Below are 21,215 nucleotides of genomic sequence, written 5' to 3'. Positions count from 1 at the left end.
GTGTGGGTGGTTTCCACTATTCACCTCCCAACTAACTGTAATCATATTTTGTTTAATATGATGAGCTAGCCCCTGAGTGTTTTACTTGCTGGTTGGAGTCGTACCTAGTACAAAGGAAGATGGCCATCACTGCAGGAGTTCCTCAGGGTAGTGTCCTAGGCCCAACCATCTTCAGCTGCTTCATCAATGACCTTCCTTCAATCATAAGGTCAGAAGTGGGGATGTTCGCTGATGATTGCACAATGTTCAGCACCATTCGTGACTCCTCAGCTACTGAAGCAGTCCGTGTAGAAAGACCTGGACAATATCCAATATCCAAGCTTGAGTTGATAAGTGGCAAGTAACATTCGTGCCACACAAGTGCCAGGCAATGACCATCTCCAATAAGAGAGAATCTAACCATCTCCCCTTGACATTCAATGACATTACCATTACTGAATCCCCCACAATCAACATCCTAGAGGCTACCAGTGACAAGAAACTGAACTGGAGTAGCCATATAAATAGCATGGCTACAACAGCAGGTCAGAGGCTAGGAATCCTGCAGCGAGTAACTCACATCCTGACTCCCCAAAGCCTGTCCACCATCTACAAGGCACAAGTCAGGAGTGTGATGGAATACTCTCGACTTGCCTTGATAGGCGCAGCGCCAACAACACTCAAGAAGCTCGACACCATCCAGGACAAATCAGCCCGCTTGATTGGCACCCCATCCACAAACATTCACTCCCTCCACCACCGACGCACAGTGGCAGCAGTGTGTACCATCGACAAGATACACTGCAGCGACGCACCAAGGCTCCTTAGACAGCACCTTCCAAACACACTACTTCCACCAACTAGAAGGACAAGGGTAGCAAATGTTTGGGAATACCACCACCTGCAAGTTCCCCTCCAAGTCACACACCATCCTGACTTGGAACTATACTGCTGTTCCTTCACTGTCGCTGGGTTAAAATCCTGGAACTCCCTTCCTAATAGCACTGTGGGTATACCTACCCCGCATGGACTGCAGTAGTTCAAGAAGACAGATCACCACCACCTTCTCAAGGGCAAATAAGGATGGGTAATAAATACTGGCCTAGCCACCAATACCCACATCCCATGAATGAATAAAATAAATAAATAATAAACAGGTTTTCCTGTAGGTGTAAAACAGAACGTTAATCAGTTATTGAACAATATTCATTTCCTGAAATGTTTACAACACCACTCACACGTGCATTCACTCTCACATGCACTATCAAGAGAAGATAGATAGAAGGTAAAGGGAAGAGATCAAGGTGCAGTTTGTGCTCATGGTTTACAATAAACCTATTGAATCTTCTAAATAGAACAATCTCTTTTAAAAATGCAGGCTTGGGTTATTTGTAGTCTTGAGGTTGAGGTCTTGTAAATTTCTGGTGGTTAAGATTTCAGACTGGAGGTGACAGTCTGTTTCAGTTCTCTGCTGCACCAGGTTGAAGTGCAGAATCAGCAGCAAGGCTTCTTCTGGTTTAGGATGGGTCTTGATACAGCCTCTAGCTGAACTCCTTCTATGAGGGCCTTGTGATCGCTCTATCTCTCTCGCTCTCTGTCTCTTCAGAGGGTTACCTTTTATGGTCAAAAATCCATCAAATTAGAGTCTTTGTTCATGAATACATGGCCTTCGCCCCTGATGTAACCACACAATGGACCAGGATGTGGAATTTATGGCTATCTATTAATGTCTCAATGAGTATCATTCTGTTATGATGCGGCTACTTCACACCTTCTTTGTCTCAGAAGGAATCCATCAAATTCAGATATGTCTCTTGATAGTTTCAGGAGGGGTGTCGTCGACACCTCTCAGTCTGGAATTTATTTTTTTGGCCTTTTGACTCAGTGAAGCAGTGTTTGAATACACAGACCAGGTCATCTGATCTTTGGCAGCCATTTTGCAGCACATTGTCCACATTCTTAAAGGAAAAGTCAATTGCAAAGACTCCACATTGAATAAAGTTGTGTCTTAAAAGTAGGAATATGATATGACTTTACAGGGCATAACAACATGTATACAGTTAACTCCTACTTGCCTAAAAGAGATTTTCAAATTTGTGAATATGTTCCTCTTCTTTTCCTTTTAGGACGCCTTTAAGATGTATGGCTACAAGACCATGTTAGTTGTGTAAGAGCTATGATGTAACACACCACCTGATTCTGAGTGTTTGGCAGTCTTAAGGAACACCTGTGCAGTGAACATCTCAATGTGTAGCTGCTTTTTCAGTTTTCAATAAAGAACCCACAATATTGTATGACCAATCCCATCTGACGTGGTCATCTCTGTGGTACAGTCTGCAGTAACACAGAGTTTCAAGGAACACACAACAGTATTCCAATGATCTGGATATAAAGGCCAGCGTTCCATTAGCCTTTTTGATTATTTTCTGTTCATGATATTTTAATGATCTGTGTACCAGGATTCCCAAGTCTCTTTGGACCTCGACTGTTTTCACTATTTAGAAAGTATTCTGTTTATCCTTTTTAGGTCTAAAGTGGATGAATTCACATTTGTCTGCATTGAAATCCATTTGTCACAGTTTTGCCCATTCACTTAATCTATCAATATCTTTGTAATTTTATGCTTCCATCTACACTGCTTACAACACCACCTATCTTTGTGTCACTGGTAAAATTAGATATGTGGCTTTGAATCCCAACATCTAAATCATTAATAAACACACTGTCTGGTAGAGGGGTCAACACTGATCCTTATGGTACACCAATAGTTACACCCTGACATGTAAACAACCTGCCCATTATCCCTAATTTTCAGTATTCAATCAAGAACCCACAATATTGTATTACTGACCCCATCTGGAGTGGTCATCTCTGTGGTACACTCCTCCTCATCAGCTAATTTCCTAACCAGGTCATTAATTTAACCTCAATTCCACAAGCTTCAACTTTAGCTAACAGTCTCTTATCAGGGACTTTATCAAATGCCTTTTGGAAGCCGATATAAATAACATTGATAGATATTCCCCTGGCCACTATTTTTCTCACTTTTTTTTTTAGAACATTACAGCGCAGTACAGGCCCTTCGGCCCTCGATGTTGCGCCGACCTGTGAAACCATCTGACCTACACTATTCCATTTTCATCCATATGTCTATCCAATGACCACTTAAATGCCCTTAAAGTTGGCGAGTCTACTACTGTTGCAGGCAGGGCGTTCCACGCCCCTACTACTCTCTGAGTAAAGAAACTACCTCTGACATCTGTCCTATATCTATCACCCCTCAACTTAAAGCTATGTCACCTCGTGTATGCCATCACCATCCGAGAAAAAAGACTCTCACTATCCACCCTATCTAACCCTCTGATTATCTTATATGTCTCTATTAAGTCACCTCTCCTCCTCCTTCTCTCCAACGAAAACAACCTCAAGTCCCTCAGCCTTTCCTCGTAAGACCTTCCTTCCATACCAGGCAACATCCTAGTAAATCTCCTCTGCACCCTTTCCATAGCTTCCACATCCTTCCTATAATGCAGTGACCAGAACTGCACGCAATACTCCAGGTGCGGTCTCACCAGAGTTTTGTACAGCTGCAGCATGACCTCGTGGCTCCGAAACTCGATCCCCCTACTAATAAAAGCTAACACACCATATGCCTTCTTAACAGCCCTATTAACCTGGGTAGCAACTTTCAGGGATTTATGTACCTGGACACCAAGATCTCTCTGTTCATCTACACTACCAAGAATCTTCCCATTAGCCCAGTACTCTGCATTCCTGTTACTCCTTCCAAAGTGAATCACCTCACACTTTTCCGCATTAAATTCCATTTGCCATCTCTCAGCCCAGCTCTGCAGCCTATCTATGTCCCTCTGTACCCTACAACATCCTTCGGCACTATCCACAACTCCACCGACCTTAGTGTCATCCGCAAATTTACTAATCCACCCTTCTACACCCTCTTCCAGGTCAGTTATAAAAATGACAAACAGCAGTGGCCCCAAAACAGATCCTTGCGGTACACCACTAGTAACTAAACTCCAGGATGAACATTTGCCATCAACCACCACCCTCTGTCTTCTTTCAGCTAGCCAATTTCTGATCCAAAGCTCTAAATCACCTTCAATCCCATACTTCCGTATTTTCTGCAATCGCCTACCGTGGGGAACTTTATCAAACTTCTTCAAAAAATTCAGTCAGGTTTGTCAGGAATGAGCTCCCCTTTACAACCCCCTGCTGGCTCTCTCTGATCAACTCGAGTAATTTCCTTACAGCACATCTTAGTCTAACCGGTCTATAATTCCCTGGTTTCTCTCACACCTTCCTTAAATGGCAGAGTGACATGCAATTTTTCATGCGAGATTTCCTAACTAACAGAACAGTTCCCGAATTAAGGGAACTTTGGAAGATTATATTTAGGGCATCTGCAATGCTCTCACCTACTGGAACCCATCAGGTCCTGGGGATTTGTCACTCTTCAGTGTCATTACTTTCTTCAGTACTATTATTTGACTTACATTAATTGTAGAGAATTTTTGTTGCTGATTCAATATTAGTTTCCTTGTGATCTTCAACATGGAGAGGCAGTAGTTAGGGATCAGAGAGAGGGAGGAGAAGCAGTGGGGTGGGGGGGGTGGAGAGAGAGCGAGAGAGAGAAGCAGAGGAGGGAGAGAGAGGGAGGAGAAGCAGTGGAGGGAGAGAGGGAGGAGAAGCAGTGGGGTGGGGGGGGGAGCTGGAGAGAGAACGAGAGAGAGAAGCAGTGGAGGGAGAGAGAGAGGGAGGAGAAGCAGTGGGGTGGGGGGGTGGAGAGAGAGCGAGAGAGAGAAGCAGTGGAGGGAGAGAGAGGGAGGAGAAGCAGTGGAGGGAGAGAGAGAGGGAGGAGAAGCAGTGGGGTGGGGGGGGTGGAGAGAGAACGAGAGAGAGAAGCAGTGGAGGGAGAGAGGGGGAGGAGAAGCAGTGGGGTGGGGGGGTGGAGCGAGAGCGAGAGAGAGAAGCAGTGGAGGGAGAGAGAGGGAGGAGAAGCAGTGGGGTGGGGGAGGGGGGGTGGAGAGAGAGCGAGAGAGAGAAGCAGTGGAGGGAGAGAGAGAGGGAGGAGAAGCAGCGGGTGGGGGGGTGGAGAGAAGAGCGAGAGAGAGGCAGTGGAGGGAGAGAGAGAGAGAGGAGATGGAGGGTGAGGGGAGAAAGAGAGGGAGCAGAGGGTAGGTGGGGAGAGAGGGGGGGAGGAGAGGCTGGGGAGAGAGAGGAGCAGTGGGCAGGATCGAGAGGGAGGAGAGGCCGGGTGAGGGAAGAGAGGGTAGAGATGCACTAAGAGGTGAGAGAGGGAGGAGAGGCAGTGGGACGAGAGAAAGAGGGCGAGAGAGTGGGGCAGTAGGAGAGAGAGAAGGAGGGAGAGCAAGGCAGTGGGTGGGGAGAGAGAGGCAGTGGAAGGGGAGAGAGACAGTGACAGGAGACAGAAAATGAAAGAGGGAGAGAAAGGGACAGAGAGAGGGGAGGGAGCGAGCGATGGAAAGAGGGAGAGAGAGAGACAGTAAGGGAGAGAGGGAGCAGGAGGGAGGGGAAGAGAGGGGGAGGGATAGGGAGAGAGAGAGAGAGGAAGGGAGGAAGAGTGAGAGAAAGGGATGGAGAGAGAGGGAGGGAGAGAGGTAGTGGGAGGGAGAGGGAGGGAGAGGGAAGGAGAATCAGTTGGGAAAGGACAGGAGGCAGAGGGGAAGGGGAAGGCAGGGAGGGGTGGAGCAGGAGGGAGGGAGGGAGAGGGGGAGGTGAGAGAGGGAGAAAGAGGGAGGGAGAGAGAAGGAGGGACAGAGAGAATCAGACGGAGAGTGAGGAAAAGGAAGTCAGAGAGCAGGAGAGGGGTAGAAAGGGAGACGGAAAGGGATAGACAGGAAATGGGAGAGTTACAAGGAAAGAGAGAGCCAGAGAGAGCAGCAGAGTGAAGGACAGGGAGGAAGAGGAAGGGGAAAGATTAGGAGAATGAGTCATAGAGAAAGAAGCAGAATGAAGTGGAAGGTTTCGGGGAGATGTCAGAGGTAGGTTCTTTACACAGAGAGTGGTGGGTGCGTGGAATGCGCTGCCAGTGGTGGTAGTAGAAACAGATACATTAGGGATGTTTAAGCGACTCTTGGATAGGTACCTGGATGATAGTAGAATGAAGGGTAGGTAGTTAGTTTGATCTTAGAGTAGGTTAAAGGTTCGGCACAACATCGTGGGCCGAAGGGCCTGTACTGTGCTGTACTGTTCTATGTTCTATGTTCTCATGTGAGGTCGAGGGAGAGATGGAGAGGGTGTGGGACAGTGAGGGAGGGAGGGAAAGACAGAGGGAAAGAACATAGGGAGAAAGACAGATGGAGAAGGAGAGGGAAAGTGGCAAAGGGAAACAGCAAGGTAATTAGGGATGGGCAACAAATGCTGGCCTTGCCAGTGATGCTCACATCCCATGAAAAAAATCAAATAAGAGAGGGGGAGAGAGAGAGATTGAGAGGAAGAGACAAGAGAGAGGAAGAGGGAGTAAGAGGGACAAAGAGAGAGAGAGAAATAGAGAATGTGAGAAGCAGGAGAGAGATGCCGAGGGAGAGAGGGAGACAGAGAGGAGGAGGGAGGGGAAGAGGAAGAGAGGGAGAGAAAAGGAGAGGGAGAGAAAGAGACAGAGAAAAATAGAGGCCCTGGGAAAGGGAGAGAGAGTGAGAGAAAGGCAAAGGGAGAACTTTTTAAATTCTTTCATGGGATGTGGATGTGGCAAGGCCTGCATTTTTGCCCATCCCTAATTTCCTTTGAACTAAGTGGCTTGCTAGGTGAATTCAGAGGGCATGTAAGAGTCAACCACATTGCTGTGGGTCTGGAGTCACATGTAGGTCAGACCAGGTAAGGACAGCAGATTTCCTTCCCGAAAGGACATTAGTGAACCAGGTGGGTTTTTACAACAATCAATGAAGTTTCATAGCACCATTAATAACATTAGCATTTAATTCCAGATATTTGTTCAAAAAAAATCAATTGAATTTAAATTCCGCTAGCTGCCATGTTGGGATTGGAACACATGCCCCCAGGGAATTAGCTAAGCCTTCTAGATTACGAGCCAGTGACATTACTACTACACCACCATTTCCCCAAGAGTGAGTGGCAGAGAGAGAAAGAAAGAAATGGAGAAAAGGTGAGGGAGTCACAGCAACAGGTTTTGAGAGGCAGAGAGAGAGGGGGCAAGGGGTACATGGAGAGACTGAAAGGTATAGCCAGAGAGAGAGAGGTGGAAACAGAAGTAGCAGGCGAGAGAGAATGATAAAGGGAGAGAGCTGGAGAGAGAGGGGGGAGAGCCAGATGGAGTGAGAGAGAGAGAGAGAGGGGGCAAGCAGGAGAGAGAGACAGAGGGGCAGGAATAGAGATGGAGAGAGATATAGGGAGAGGAGGGAGGGGGAGAAGGAGGGAAATGGAAAAGGATTGAGAGTTGGAGGGAGGGGGAGAGAGAAAGACGGAGAGGTAGATAGAGAGATGACTAGTGGACAAGAGCAACGGAGAAGGGAGAGAGAGAGATGAAGCAGTGGAGAGAGGGAAGGGGAGAAGGGAGTGAGAAAGGGAGAGAGAGGGAGATGCAAGGAGACAGTGAGAGTTGGAGGAGTAGAGGGAGCGAGAAAGAAATGCAGAGGGGGGGGGAGAGAGAGTTGGGGAGGTACAAGATGGACAGAGATGGAGATAAGGAGAGGAGAGCTGGAGTGAATAAAAGAGTGGATTGAGAGGTGAAGGGAAAGGGAGAGAGGGAGGAAGAGAGAGTGCAGAAGGGACAGTGGGAAAGGAGAGGGAGAGGCAGAGGTAGAGGAACAGTGAGAGAACGGAGGATAGGGAGAGGGAGATGGAGCAAGGTAGAGGAGCAGTGAAGGAATATGCCCCTGCTCTAGGCAGCCTTATCCTTTCCCTGTGTTTGAAGAGGCAGTGCAGGATATGTCCTAGGCAGGGACCAGCTTGGGCAAGCTAAAAATGAAGAGCAACTTTCACCTTTAAATAGTTTCTCTTGCCTGAAAACCCTGAAATGTTGGGACCCAGGGAGATGGGTGTGAGAAGGCCACCTGAAAATGACTGTCACTCATTATCACTCACACAGTGCTTTGTCAGCAGTGCACTGGGAGGACATGCCAGGCTAACCAACACTTGCATTTTTAAGTACAGCAACGGTCTGTCGTCTGCTAGTATCATGGGTAAGAAACAGGCAGAGTAATAGCACAAACACAATGCTTAACATCAGCCATGTTCCCTTCAATGTTTCATTTGTCTTCACTCGTGATAGATCATGGAGTTCTTCCAGATTCCTGGCAAACTCTCCACCCTCAACCAACAGCACTATAAGCATCTTAACTATTTATTGCTGTTTGTCAGATCTTGCTGCACTTCAACCTGTATTTACATAAACCTTTAATAAAGCACGTTACAAAGGCATAACATATATTGACAGATGTTAGGAAGAGGAATCAAAGGATGGGTCAAAGTTGTGGATCCTAAGTGGGGGTGGGAGGGTGAATGGAGTCTTAAAGAACCAGTGGCAAAGGGAAAAGAGGAAAGTTTTAGTGAGGGAATTCCAGTACATTAAGTCTAGGTGGCTGAAGGGCCTCTCCCAATGGTAGGGTCAAGGGAGGAGCGAGGGTGTGAGGAACAGGGATTTTGGGATGGGGAGGTGGCCTGAGAGTTGTAATAAGACACACATTAGGAGTGGATGAATGGCTCATAGATCCTGGTAAAACAGGGCAAGGCAGGCAAATTTCCTGATATTTCAACAACTCGACCCCAGTGTATAATCCAAGCAGAAAGTCCTCCCACACTCATAATCTAAATGCTAGCCCACAGTTCCTTTACTGTTCCCTATTCCAATCTAGAAACACATCAAACCAAAAAACAAATATCCTTATTTTCAAATCTCTCCATGGCCTCACCCCTCCCTAGCTCTGTAATCTCCTCCAGCCCCACAACCCTCCAAGGTATCTGCACTCCTCGAATTCTGGCCTCTTGAGCATCCCTGATTTTAATCGCTCCAACATTGGTAGCCTAGTTGCCTAGGCCCGAATCTCTAATTCCCTCCCGACACCTCTCTGCCTCTCCACCTCACTTTCTTCCTTTAAGACACACTTTAAAATCTACCTCTGTGACCAAGCTTTTGGTCATCTAACTTAATATCTCCTTAAGTTGCTCGATGTCATTTTTTTTCTTTATAATGCTCCTGTAATGCACATTGGGACATTTCACTCTGTTAACAGTGCGATATAAATATAAGTTATTGACAAAATCAAATCAAATGGGAGACTGGGATTCATTCCTCACCTGAGCAAGAGTGTGAAGATCCACGAAAGAGCACATGAGATGAGTTTACAAATTGAATGTGAGTCAGGTTGGAGCCTTTCAGGTAGGAACAGTTACCTTTGTTTTCTTTCTTGAAATCAGGCAGAAGGGTGAAGTTCTCACAGCAGAAGCTCCTCTGTTCGAACAGGTTTGGTAGGGTGGTATTCTCAATATTATCTGGACTGATCAGATATTTCCCAACACTGCCATTCCAAAAAAAGCAAACATCCATCAAACTATTCTTTGTAGTTATGGTCACATTTTTGTTCCATCCTTCACCGACCTTTATGCGAACACTTGGTGGAGTCATGATAAATTCTAGCAAGCAGGACTCATCACCGAAAGTCAGTTGAAACTCTGTCGTGCTTTTGCTGAGGTTCGCACACAGGATAAATTCTTCCACACATGTGACTGTAAGGATAACAATTATTATTAGTATCAGTAGCCATCAAAAATCGAACTGATATTAGTTAATGTGGAGCTGGAAAAGCTGAGAGCAAGGTTTGTAAATCACGTACCTTTGACATTATTAAATTGAATCAAACAGCAGCAGAAAAGGTAACTCCAAAGCAGTAACCGAAGCAGCTGATCGACTGCATGTGCCATCGCTCACTCAAGCACTTCCTGAAAAGCAAAGTAGATGCTCACATTAAAGAAAGAATTGGATTTATAGTGTCATTTACAGCACAGGAGGAGGCAATTCATCCCATCAAGGCCATGCTGGCTCTCAGCAGAGCAATCTAGTCAGTCTCACTCCCCTGTTGTATAACACCTTGCATAACCTCAGGATGTACTGAAATGTTATCACAGCCAATGAAGTTCTTTTTAAGTGAAGTCACTGCTGTAATGCCAGAAACACAACAAACAATTTGCACACAACAAGACAAGAAAGACATGATCATCTGTTTTAATGATCCTCCTCATGGTGTATATATATTGGCAAGGACCCCAGGAAGAACTGCCCTGCTCATCCTAGGGTTACCATTGACCAGAAACTGAACTGGAGTAGGCATATAAATACCATGGCTACAAGAGCAGGTCCTAGCCTGGGAATTCTGTCGCGGGTAACTCACCTCCTGACTCCACCATCTACAAGGCACAAGTCAGAAGTGTGATGGAATACTCTCCACTTGCCTGGATGGGTGCAGCTCCAACAACACTCAAGAAGCTCGACACCATCCAGGACAAAGCAACTCACTTGAGTTTTTTTTTATTCATTCATGGGGTGTGGGCGTCACTGGCTAGGCCAGCATTTATTACTCAACCCTAATTGCCCTTGAGAAGGTGGTGGTGAGCTGCCTTCTTGAACCACTGCAGTCCTTGGGAGGTAGGTACACCCATGGTGCTGTTAGGAAGGGAGTTCCAGGATTTTTATTGGCACCCCATCCACAAACATTCTTTCCCGCCACCATTGACACACAGTGGCAGCAGTGTGTACCATCTATAAGATGCACTGCAGCAATGCACCAAGGCTCCTTAGACAGCACCTTCCAAACCCGTGACCTCTATCACCTAGAAGGACAAGGGCAGCAGATGCATGGGAACATCACCACCTGCAAGTTCCCCTCCAAGCCACACACCATCCTGACTTGGAACTATATCGCTGTTCCTTCATTGTCACTGGGTCAAAATCCTGGAACGCCCTTCCTAACAGCACTGTGGGTGTACCTACACCACATGGATTGCAGCGGTTCAAGAAGGCAGCTCAGCACCACATTCTCAAGGGCAATTAGGGATGGGCAATATATGGTGGCCTGGCCAGTGATGCCCACATCCCAGAAATGAATAAAGGACTTGGTTTGTAAGCAAGCCTTACTGGAAGTCATCTGTCTTCAGATAAATACTCAACAGGGGCTTTTTGACTTGGAAAAGATGTTTACAGAGAAGTGACAGGACAAGATTTATAGGGGTCAGGAGACTTGACCTATGAGTTTTTTGGGTTTCGCTTTGGACAGTCAGTTGGGGTTTGGAGAGTGTTATGAAAGGAGTTTAACAATCTACCTGCCAAAGGACAAAACTCCAGCTCAGCCTTTTTCCATCCCTTTGAGAAGCTCTTCGAAGCAAGTGTAAGAAATAGAGAAATCAATGCTGCATTCCTCCTGAAAGGCCTGCCTGAAACCCCTGCTGGTGCATTTCTCCTGGAAAGCTGGCCAAACTGATCTTCAACATTGCTTGAAAGAACTGTTCTAGACAGATCCCAGTGCCAGCCGTCTCTGTGTATTTGGGACGCCAAACCAAAAAAGGGACGACTGACATCTTTCCATATCTTCTCCTTATTTCTTCAAGAATTAGCAAGTATTTGGCCAAAGTATTCTTTTTTATCACTACCAGGAAATGCTGGAAATACTCAACAGGTCTGGCAGCATCTGTGGAGAGAGAAGCAGAGTTAACGTTTCAGGTCGGTGAACTTTCATTCGTTCTGGTGGAAGATCACTGATCTGAAACATTAACTCTGCTTCTCTCTTCACAGATGCTGCCAGACCTGCTGAATTTTTCCAGCATTTCTTGCTCGTGTTTCAGATTTCCAGCATCCACAGTATTTTGCTCTTATGCTTTTTTATCTTTTGTTTGTAACAGAGCTCTAAAAAGAAAATCTCTATTTTTTTCCAGTTAACCAGTGTATGAATGTGTGTGTGTGAGGGGCTAAGGTAAAAAGGGAACTTTCATAGTTCAATCAGTGTTTTAATGCTTTGCTTCGTCACTAGTTAAGTCTTGTCTTATAACAATTAAAAAATGATAATCTTCTCATTTATTAAAGAAATCTGTTTGGTGTATTTTATTCTGAGATAAAGAGTAGAGTCTATGATTGACCATATCAGTAACTGGGTAAACATTTAAATATATGTTGTGACCTGTGGAGAAGTGGAACTAGAAAAGACAGTGCACTCCTCCCACCTCAGTCATATCACACTGAGTGTGGGGAAATACTGAGTGGCAGAATACTTAGTGAGGGAAACACTGAGTGGGGGAAACAACATCATCCTTCCCTCTACTGGGTTTCTGTGGGTGTGATTGAAGGCAAGTGGGGAACCCCCTTAGAGTGCCAGATAAGTTAAGGTAATTAAAAAGCTAATTAAGACCTGTTTGAACCCTCAATTTTGGATTTCCCAGCCAGGACATCTATTTTACGACCTTTCAGCAACTCGCCAGGGTCACGAGACACTGCAGTGAAACTGAGAGGCTGGGAAGCCTTTGATCAGTTACACTGAAGTGCTCCAACCATCGTCAGGTGAGAGGCTGCTGTTCAAAGCACTTCTTCTCTCAGACAGTGCTTTCATTGCTTGACAGGTGATTGCCAACTTCTTGGAAGGCCCATCATCTGTCGAACACTTCACTCACCTCCAGCTGCACTTCCCTGCAACTAGACTTCACCACAGCATCGGAGAAGCTTTTGTAGCTTCACTTTGCACCTCTGATCAGGGGAGGCACAGAAGAACCACCGCGAACAGCAGCAGGAGCAGGAGCAACAATACTGCTAAGAGCACCAGCAGCAGAAGCAACAGCACCGCCAACAACACCAGCAGGAGCAGGAGCAACAATATCGCTAAGAGCACCAGCAGCAGAAGCAACAGCACCGCCAACAACACCAGCAGGAGCAGGAGTAACAATACCGCTAAGACCACCAGCAGCAGAAGCAACAGCCCACCAACGGGCGGCACAGTGGTGCAGTGGTTAGCACTGCAGCCTCACAGCTCCAGCGACCCGGGTTCAATTCTGGGTACTGCCTGTGTGGAGTTTGCAAGTTCTCCCTGTGTCTGCGTGGGTTTCCTCCAGGTGCTCCAGTTTCCTCCCACATGCCAAAGACTTGCAGGTTGATAGGTAAATTAGCCATTATAAATTGCCCCTAGTATAGGTAGGTGGTAGGGAAATATAGGGACAGGTGGGGATGTGGTAGGAATATGGAATTAGTGTAGGATTAGTATGAATGGGTGGTTGATGGTCGGCACAGACTCGGTGGGCCGAAGGGCCTGTTTCAGTGCTGTATCTCTCAACTAAACAACACCAGCAGGAGCAGGAGTAAGAATACCGCTAACAGAACCAGCAGCAGGAGCAACAGTACCGCCAACAACACCAGCAGGAGCAGGAGCAACAATACTGCTAACTGCACCAGTAGGAGCAGGAGCACGAGCAACAATACCACTAACAGCACCAGCAGGAGCAGGAGCAACAGAATAGCCAACAACACCAGCAGGGAAGATTCTTGGTAGTGTAGATGAGCAGAGAGATCTTGGTGTCCAGGTACATAAATCCCTGAAAGTTGCTACCCAGGTTAATAGGGCTGTTAAGAAGGCATATGGTGTGTTAGCTTTTATTAGTAGGGGGATCGAGTTTTGGAGCCACGAGGTCATGCTGCAGCTGTACAAAACTCTGGTGCGGCCGCACCTGGAGTATTGCGTGCAGTTCTGGTCACCGCATTATAGGAAGGATGTGGAAGCTATGGAAAGGGTGCAGAGGAGATTTACTAGGATGTTGCCTGGTATGGAGGGAAGGTCTTACGAGGAAAGGCTGAGGGACTTGAGGTTGTTTTCGTTGGAGAGAAGGAGGAGGAGAGGTGACTTAATAGAGACATATAAGATAATCAGAAGGTTAGATAGGGTGGATAGTGAGAGTCTTTTTCCTCGGATGGTGATGGCAAACACGAGGGGACATAGCTTTAAGTTGAGGGGTGATAGATATAGGACAGATGTTAGAGGTAGTTTCTTTACTCAGAGAGTAGTAGGGGCGTGGAACGCCCTGCCTGCAGCAGTAGTAGATTCGCCAACTTTAAGGGCATTTAAGTGGTCATTGGATAGACATATGGATGAAAATGGAATAGTGTAGGTCAGATGGTTTCACAGGTCGGCGCAACATCGAGGGCCGAAGGGCCTGTACTGCGCTGTAATGTTCTAATGTTCTAATTCTAATTCAGGAGCAGGAGCAACAATACAGCTAACAGCACCAGCAGAAGCAGGAGCAACAGCACCACCAACAACACCAGCAGGAGGAGGAGCAACAATACCACGAACAGCACCAGCAGGAGCAGGAGCAACAGCACCGCCAACAACACCAGCAGGAGCAGGAGCAGGAGCAACACTACCGCTAACAGCACCAGCAGGAGCAGGAGCATGAGCAACAATACCACTAACAGCCCCAGCAGGAGCAGGAGCAACAGAATAGCCAACAACACCAGCAGGAGCAGGAGCAACAATATTGCTAATAGCACCAGCAGGAGCTGGAGCAGGAGCAACAATACCGCGAACAGAATCAGCAAGAGCAGGAGCAACAGCACTGCCAACAACACCAGCAAGAGCAGGAGCAACAATACCGCGAACAGCACCAGCAGGAGCAGGAGCAACAATACCGCAAACAGCACCAGCAGGAGCAGGAGCAACTGCACTGCCAACAACACCAGCAAGAGCAGGAGCAACAATACCGCGAACAGCACCAGCAGGAGCAGGAGCAACAATACCGCAAACAGCACCAGCAGGAGCAGGAGCAACAGCACTGCCAACAACACCAGCAAGAGCAGGAGCAACAATACCGCCAACAGCACCAGCAGGAGCAGGAGCAACAGCACTGCCAACAACACCAGCAGGAGCAGGAGCAACAATACCGCTAACAGCACCAGCAAGAGCAGGAGCAACAATAACGCGAACAGCACCAGCAGGAGCAGGAGCAACAGCACCACCAACAACACCAGCAGGAGGAGGAGCAACAATACCGCTAACAGCACCAGCAGGAGCAGGAGCAACAGCACCACCAACAACACCAGCAGGAGCAGGAGCAGGAGCAACAATACCGCTAACAGCTCCAGCAGCAGCAGGAGCAACACCATCAGCAGCACCAGCTGCCTTCTCCTCAACTGCATATCACAGGGTAGAGTGGATGGACATTGAGATCCACCTGGCAGGAGGCAATACCCCAACATGAGTGGTGCAGTGGTTAGCACCGCAGCCTCTCAGCTCCAGCGACCCGGGTTCAATTCTGGGTACTGCCTGTGCGAAGCTTGCAAGTTCACCCTGTGACCGTGTGGGTTTCCTCCGGGTGCTCCAGTTTCCTCCCACAGCCAGAGACTTGCAGGTTGATAGGCAAATTGGCCATTATAAATTTCCCCTAGTGTTGGTAGGAGAATAATGCGGATGTGGTAGGGAATATGGGATTAATGTCGGATTCGTATAAATGGGTGGTTGTTGGTCGGCACAGGCTTGGTGGGCCGAAGGGCCTGTTTTAGGGCTGTATCACTCTATGACTCTAGCACAAGGTCTACAAGCAGAGAACCATCTCTCCCAACATATCTGAGCCAGAGGCTCAGGCTCTCATGGAAGGTCACTGCTGAAATCTGCAGCCTCCTGGAACAAGACCTCCTCCCCAATGGAGCAGGTGGGCTGAGGCTGACAAAGTGCATTGTGGCGTAACCCACCCCCACCTCTCCCAGCATTGGGTCTCTGCCTCTCACTATATTGTGTGCTCTCCTCCTGCAAGGAGAGAAAGCAGAGACATGTGTGAGTTTGTAAAGGCTTGTCTGCAGAGGAGAGAAGGACAGCATTTGTGGAGGGTGACTGTGAGGCTTGGGTGCAAGAGGGCAGTCGGCTGAGGGTGAGTGTTGGCTGCTTAGATGGGGATGTGAGGTGGCCCCAGAGAGAGGAATAAGTGGAGCTGAAGGTGTGTTGACCCTAAGGTGCGCTGTGCAGGACAATGCTGGACAGGACAGAGCGTGGGCTTGTCACCTGAGAGTGTTACACCCCTCACCTTCCCGGCCTTCCTGAGGAACTGTATCCAGATTGGAGGGAGCAGACTCCTGCTGCTGACTTCCTCAGTCACTTCCATCCACACCTGCATGATTGGAGAGGTCCTCTTCCTCCTTTCCTTGGAAGAGAGAAAAAGATCACCTCACTGCAGCCCCTCAGATCCCACAACAGGACCTCGAGGTGAGAATGAGAGACCTGGGGGAGGTTGACCCTTCCCAGGTCTCCTCTCCATTCCTGTGGTTTCTGCAGCCTCAATAATCCAAGTTCTGATGAGCCACTCTAACCCATGTCGTTGTCCCTTTAATTAGAAATCTTTCCTTTGACAGAATCGCTGTGTCATCCCACCGGCCTGCTCTGATTGGTGGGAGAACCTTGAGTTGGGACGCTAATGCCATGATGGAGTTAAAGAATCTCAGCTAAACACACCCATTCAGAAATCAGGACCATCAAAAATGGTCCCACAGTTCTGGCAGGGACAAAGTCCAGAAGATTCCACCCACTGAGTGGGGAAGTACTGACTGGGGGGGATAGAGACACAGAGTCATTACAGCACAGAAAGAGGAAATTCAGCCCATCAAGTTCATGCCAGCTCTCTGTAGAGCAATTGAATCAGTCCCATTCCCTGCTCTATCCCCATAACCCTGCAAGCTTATTTCCCTCAAGTGCCCATCCTTTTCCATTTGAAATTATTCATCGTCTCCACTTCCACAATCCTCGTAGGCAGTAAATTCCAGGTCATTACCATTTGCTGCATAAAAGTTCTTCCTCACATCCCCCCTGCATCTCTTGCCTAAAACCTTCAATCTGTGTCTCTAGTTCTTGTACCATCAGCTAATGGGAACAGCTTTTCTTTGTCCACCTTATCTAAACCTGTCATAATCTTGTACACCTCTATCAAATCTCCCTTCAATCTCCTTTGCTCCAAGGAGAACAATCCCAGCTTCTCCAACCTAACCTTTTAGTTAAAATTCCTCATCCCTGGAACCATTCTGGTAAATCTCCTCTGCACCCTCTCAAAGACCCTCACATCCTTCCTAAAGTGTGGTGACCAGAATTGTAATATTACTCATTCCTTTGGTATGTCAACTATTGTAAGATTCACAGGACTCGAAGTAATATCCAAAGAGTATGTGGGTTTTTATTATAACTTATTCCAACTCCATTCTTATGTTCTCTGCCACCTGAGAAGATCATCACCTACTTACCTTTGTCTATTTTCCCAGATTCTGTCCATCTAACTTCTGCCAATCCTAGAATGTCGATGTTGAGTCTTATCATCTCTTTCATGCAGTTGGTCCATTTTACCACTCTACCAGAGTGTCTTCACATTCCATGTTCCAATTTTCAAGAGTTCTTGTCTGGGTTTGAGAGCAGACCATCAGATGGTAGCATTTCTTCTGAGTTTGGACTGCCCTCATCATTCACCTGGCGACTCCTTTCCTTGCAAGTTCTCCTCTTCCTTGTTCCTATTTACAGTAGACATCTCCAAAGGGGGCCAGATCTGCCTGCATCACTCCCACTGTTTAAACTAGATTCCATGACTAATTATGGGTGAATACTTGGTGAGTATCCTGACTCTTCCAAGCTGACCGGCCATTTGTCCTTATGCATCATGACTCTGCCCCAGATGTGTCACACCTTTTGCTGTTGCACCTTCTGAGCCATTGACTCGCAGTAGTGAGTTCTTCTGCCTCAGCCACCAGTCCAGGTTCTGTGCTCTTGAAAAGGGTGATGCCCCTTGTACAGCATCTTGTGAAGTTGCTGTTTTCCCCTCACATAGTCTAGCACACAAGTCGAGGCGAGGTCCCAGAGTGGGCCCACTGGTGTGCACTACCAGCTCCTTGGAGGCATAAGTAAGAGTTGCATAGCAGTGGGAGACCAGTGGTCTTGTCCACACCCATGCTGTCATGTGACAAGTGTACAGAGAGATTACTCCTCACATACTACACTGTACAGTTGGAATAATGATGACAAAGAAGGTAGCAAGAACAATGCAGGGGTATTGGCCAATATCAGAGAGAGTGATTAAGGCAAAATGTAAAGGGAAACCAATGAACATTGTGTGTTTACAACTGTATGGGCCCACACAGGATCACAGTAATTCTCTGAGGAGGTTCAAAACAGCATTGAAGCATGTGAAGAGTGGAGAGATCTTGATAATCTTGAATGCAAACGTTGACAGTGGGAGGCATGGAAATGTGGTAGGAACTTATGGACGAGGAACAAAGAACAGCGGAGGTGAACACCTGATACAGTTCTGTGAGAAAAACTACTTGTTCATCTTGAATATAGTCTTCAAACAACACCCAGACTGTACACCTGGAAGACACCAGGAAATGTTCACAGAAATCAAATTGACTTTCTGGTGATCATTGAAAGATACAAGAACAGCATCAAGAATGCCTTCACTTCACCAGGTTTAGACATCAATTTAGATCACTGCCTGCTTTTAACGAAAATGAAAATCAGGCTGAGAAATCCCAAAAAGGAATTCCATGAAAGATCAAGTCAACTTAGACAGAGTAAGAGAGGAAGATGTGATGACGAAGTATGCTGCAGTGGTTACTATCAAGTATGAAGCTTTACTTCAGCAAGGGGCGGTGCAAGATTTTTGTGAGGAGGAAACAACAGAAAGGCATTGGGAAAGGTTGAAACAGAGCATGAAATAAACAGTAACTGAGACAGTCCCTAAGAAAGACATCTCAAGAGTGCATGACTGATGAAATACTAGATATGGTGGAGAAATCCATCCGGGGCGGCACAGTGGTGCAGTGGTTAGCACCGCAGCCTCACAGCTCCAGCGATGCGGGTTCAGTTCTGGGTACTGCCTGTGCGGAGTTTGAAAGTTCTCCCTGTGACCGTGTGTGTTTTCACCGGGTGCTCCGGTTTCCTCCCACAGACAAAGACTTGCAGGTTGATAGGTAAATTGGCCATTATAAATTGCCCCTAGTATAGGTAGGGGAACTGAGGGAAGGTGGGGATTTGGTAGGAATATGGGATTAAGGTAGGATTAGTATAAATGGGTGGTTGATGGTCGGCGTAGACTCGGTGGGCCGAAGGGCCTGTTTCAGTGCTGTATCTCTAAATAAATAAATGGAGTCAGAATAAGAACAATAAAGGAAAAATATGACAAAATAGAAAGGCAGATAAGAAAAACGTGTAGTACGGCCATGGAAAAGTGGTATGAAGACCATTGCAAGGAAGAAGAGAATTGGAGAAATAGCACAATATGAGAACATTGCATGAGAAAGTTAAAGCACTGACAGACAAGAAGAAAATAACCACAAATAGTGGTTGTATAAGGAGCAAGGAAGGTGAACTTCTCTTCGAAAAAGAAAGTACAAAGAAATGATGGGTGGAGTACATTAATGAGTTGTATGATGATGAAGACAGAGGTGAATTGGTACCACCAGAGGGAGGAGAAGGACCAGAGATAATAGAGGCAGATTTTAGTGCAGCGTCAAAAAGATGAAAGCAAAGAAAGTACCTGGAATTGATGAGATACCAACAGAAAGCCTGAAATCCTGTTAACATTGGGAAACTGACAGACCTCCTGTAACAAAATTTACAGAACAGGATTTATATCTGTGGATCTTATGCAGTCAGTGTTCATTAAACTCCCAAAGAAACCAAAAGCCGAAAGTAGTCAGAGCACAGGACAATAAGCCTCATGAGCCATGTGATGAAAATGATTTTAATAATCATTTTCGAAAGAAATGACTAGTCAACGGAGGCAGAGATAGACGACATTCAGTCAGGATTCAGACCAAAGAAAGGAACAAGAGAGGGCATCTTTAACTTGAGAGTAATGATCGAAAGATAACTGGAAGTACAAAAAACTGTGTATGTATGCTTTATAGACAATGAGAAGACATTTGATAGAGTCTATCATCAGAAAATAATGGAGTGCAAAAACAAACTAGAAATTGAGAGAAATGATAAAAGGATAATTCAGAATCTTTCGTCGAAGCAATTAGCAATGATGAGAATTGATAGCGGCTCGTCAGACAGTTTCCCAAATAAAAGAGGAGTGCGTCAGGATGCGTTATATTCCCAAACTGTTCAACCTGTTCACTGAAACTATCTTCAGAGACATAGAACATCTACCAGATTGTAATATTGGTGGGTTGAACATTAACAACTTGAGATACACAGATGACACTGCACTGATTGCAGTCAGAAGCAGCCCCACAGGAAATTGTGAACAAAGTGAATGTAAGGAGTGTAGAATATGGATTAAGAATGAATATGAAGAAAAACAACGGTGATAAGCAGAAACCAAACCCTGGAAATGAAAATTGAAGTAAGTGGACAAGTCCTGGAACAACTGCATACGTTGGGCAGCTTATCACAGATGATGGGAGATCCAAAGGAGAACTGAGATGGCCAAGACCAGCTTTGTCAGAATAAAGGACTTAACATCAAAAAAACTGACCCAGAATCTTTGGAACAAAATGCTGAGATGCTGCATTTTGTCATCTATGTTATGTGCCTCAGAGACATGGACAACAAACAAAGTGACTATTGATAAGCTGAACGCATTTGAGATGTGGACATATCAGAGTATGTTCCGCATATCTTACACAGACACAAAGACTAATGCGAAAGTGCTGGAAATGGCTGGAAAAAAGAGAAAATTAGTGCATAACGTCAAAGAGAGAAAGATACAATACTTCAGTCACATCATTAGAGCAGAAGGTAGATGGAAACAATATTGGAAGGAAAGATCAACGGAAAATGTAGGAGAGGGAAGTAGAGAAGAAAATGGGTGACGGATATAATGGACTGGATGCAGTTGACCAATGCAGAATGTGTAAGGACATCACAGGACAGAGGTGGAGATCCATGACAGTCAACCTTCTGGGAAGAAGATGGCACCAACAAACAAATGAATTATAACTTAAACTAGAACGTATCTACACAGCCACTCCAGGAGCACATCTACACATATCTCGCTCTGTCAGGCTACACCCACATCTCCCTGGCCACGTGTAATGCGGCACCACTTCCTTTCAATTGCAGCCTGTTAAAGCTCTCCCACAACATCTTTTTTCCCAAAGATATAACCACTTTTTTTATTATTCATTCATGGGATGTGGGCGTCGCTGGTCAGGCCAGCATTTATTGCCCATCACTAATTGCCCTTGAGAAGGTAGTGGTGAGCTGCCTTCTTGAACCACTGCAGTCTATGTGGGG

General features: G+C 46.4%; 1 protein-coding gene across 5 annotated transcripts in view; it reads right to left on the bottom strand.

Annotated features, from left to right (window-relative positions):
- Positions 1-21,215, bottom strand: part of LOC137379127 (adhesion G protein-coupled receptor G3-like) — a 269,576-nt gene that overhangs the window by 237,107 nt on the left and 11,254 nt on the right. For 4 of the 5 annotated variants that reach the window (XM_068049842.1, XM_068049843.1, XM_068049841.1 and 1 more), the window contains exons 2-3: positions 9,810-9,915; positions 9,274-9,702 (exon numbers count right to left, since the gene is read on the bottom strand). In XM_068049842.1, coding sequence (XP_067905943.1) covers positions 9,274-9,702; positions 9,810-9,897 — 517 coding nt within the window. In that variant the 5' untranslated portion in view covers positions 9,898-9,915. The remainder of the gene's footprint in view (positions 1-9,273; positions 9,703-9,809; positions 9,916-21,215) is intronic. The other variant, XM_068049845.1, reaches the window with a different exon arrangement.

Source organism: Heterodontus francisci, chromosome 17, assembly GCF_036365525.1.
Source record: "Heterodontus francisci isolate sHetFra1 chromosome 17, sHetFra1.hap1, whole genome shotgun sequence".
NCBI lineage: Eukaryota > Metazoa > Chordata > Chondrichthyes > Heterodontiformes > Heterodontidae > Heterodontus > Heterodontus francisci.
Note: the sequence above shows the minus strand (reverse complement) of the source record. Positions and strands in the feature narration are given on the sequence as shown.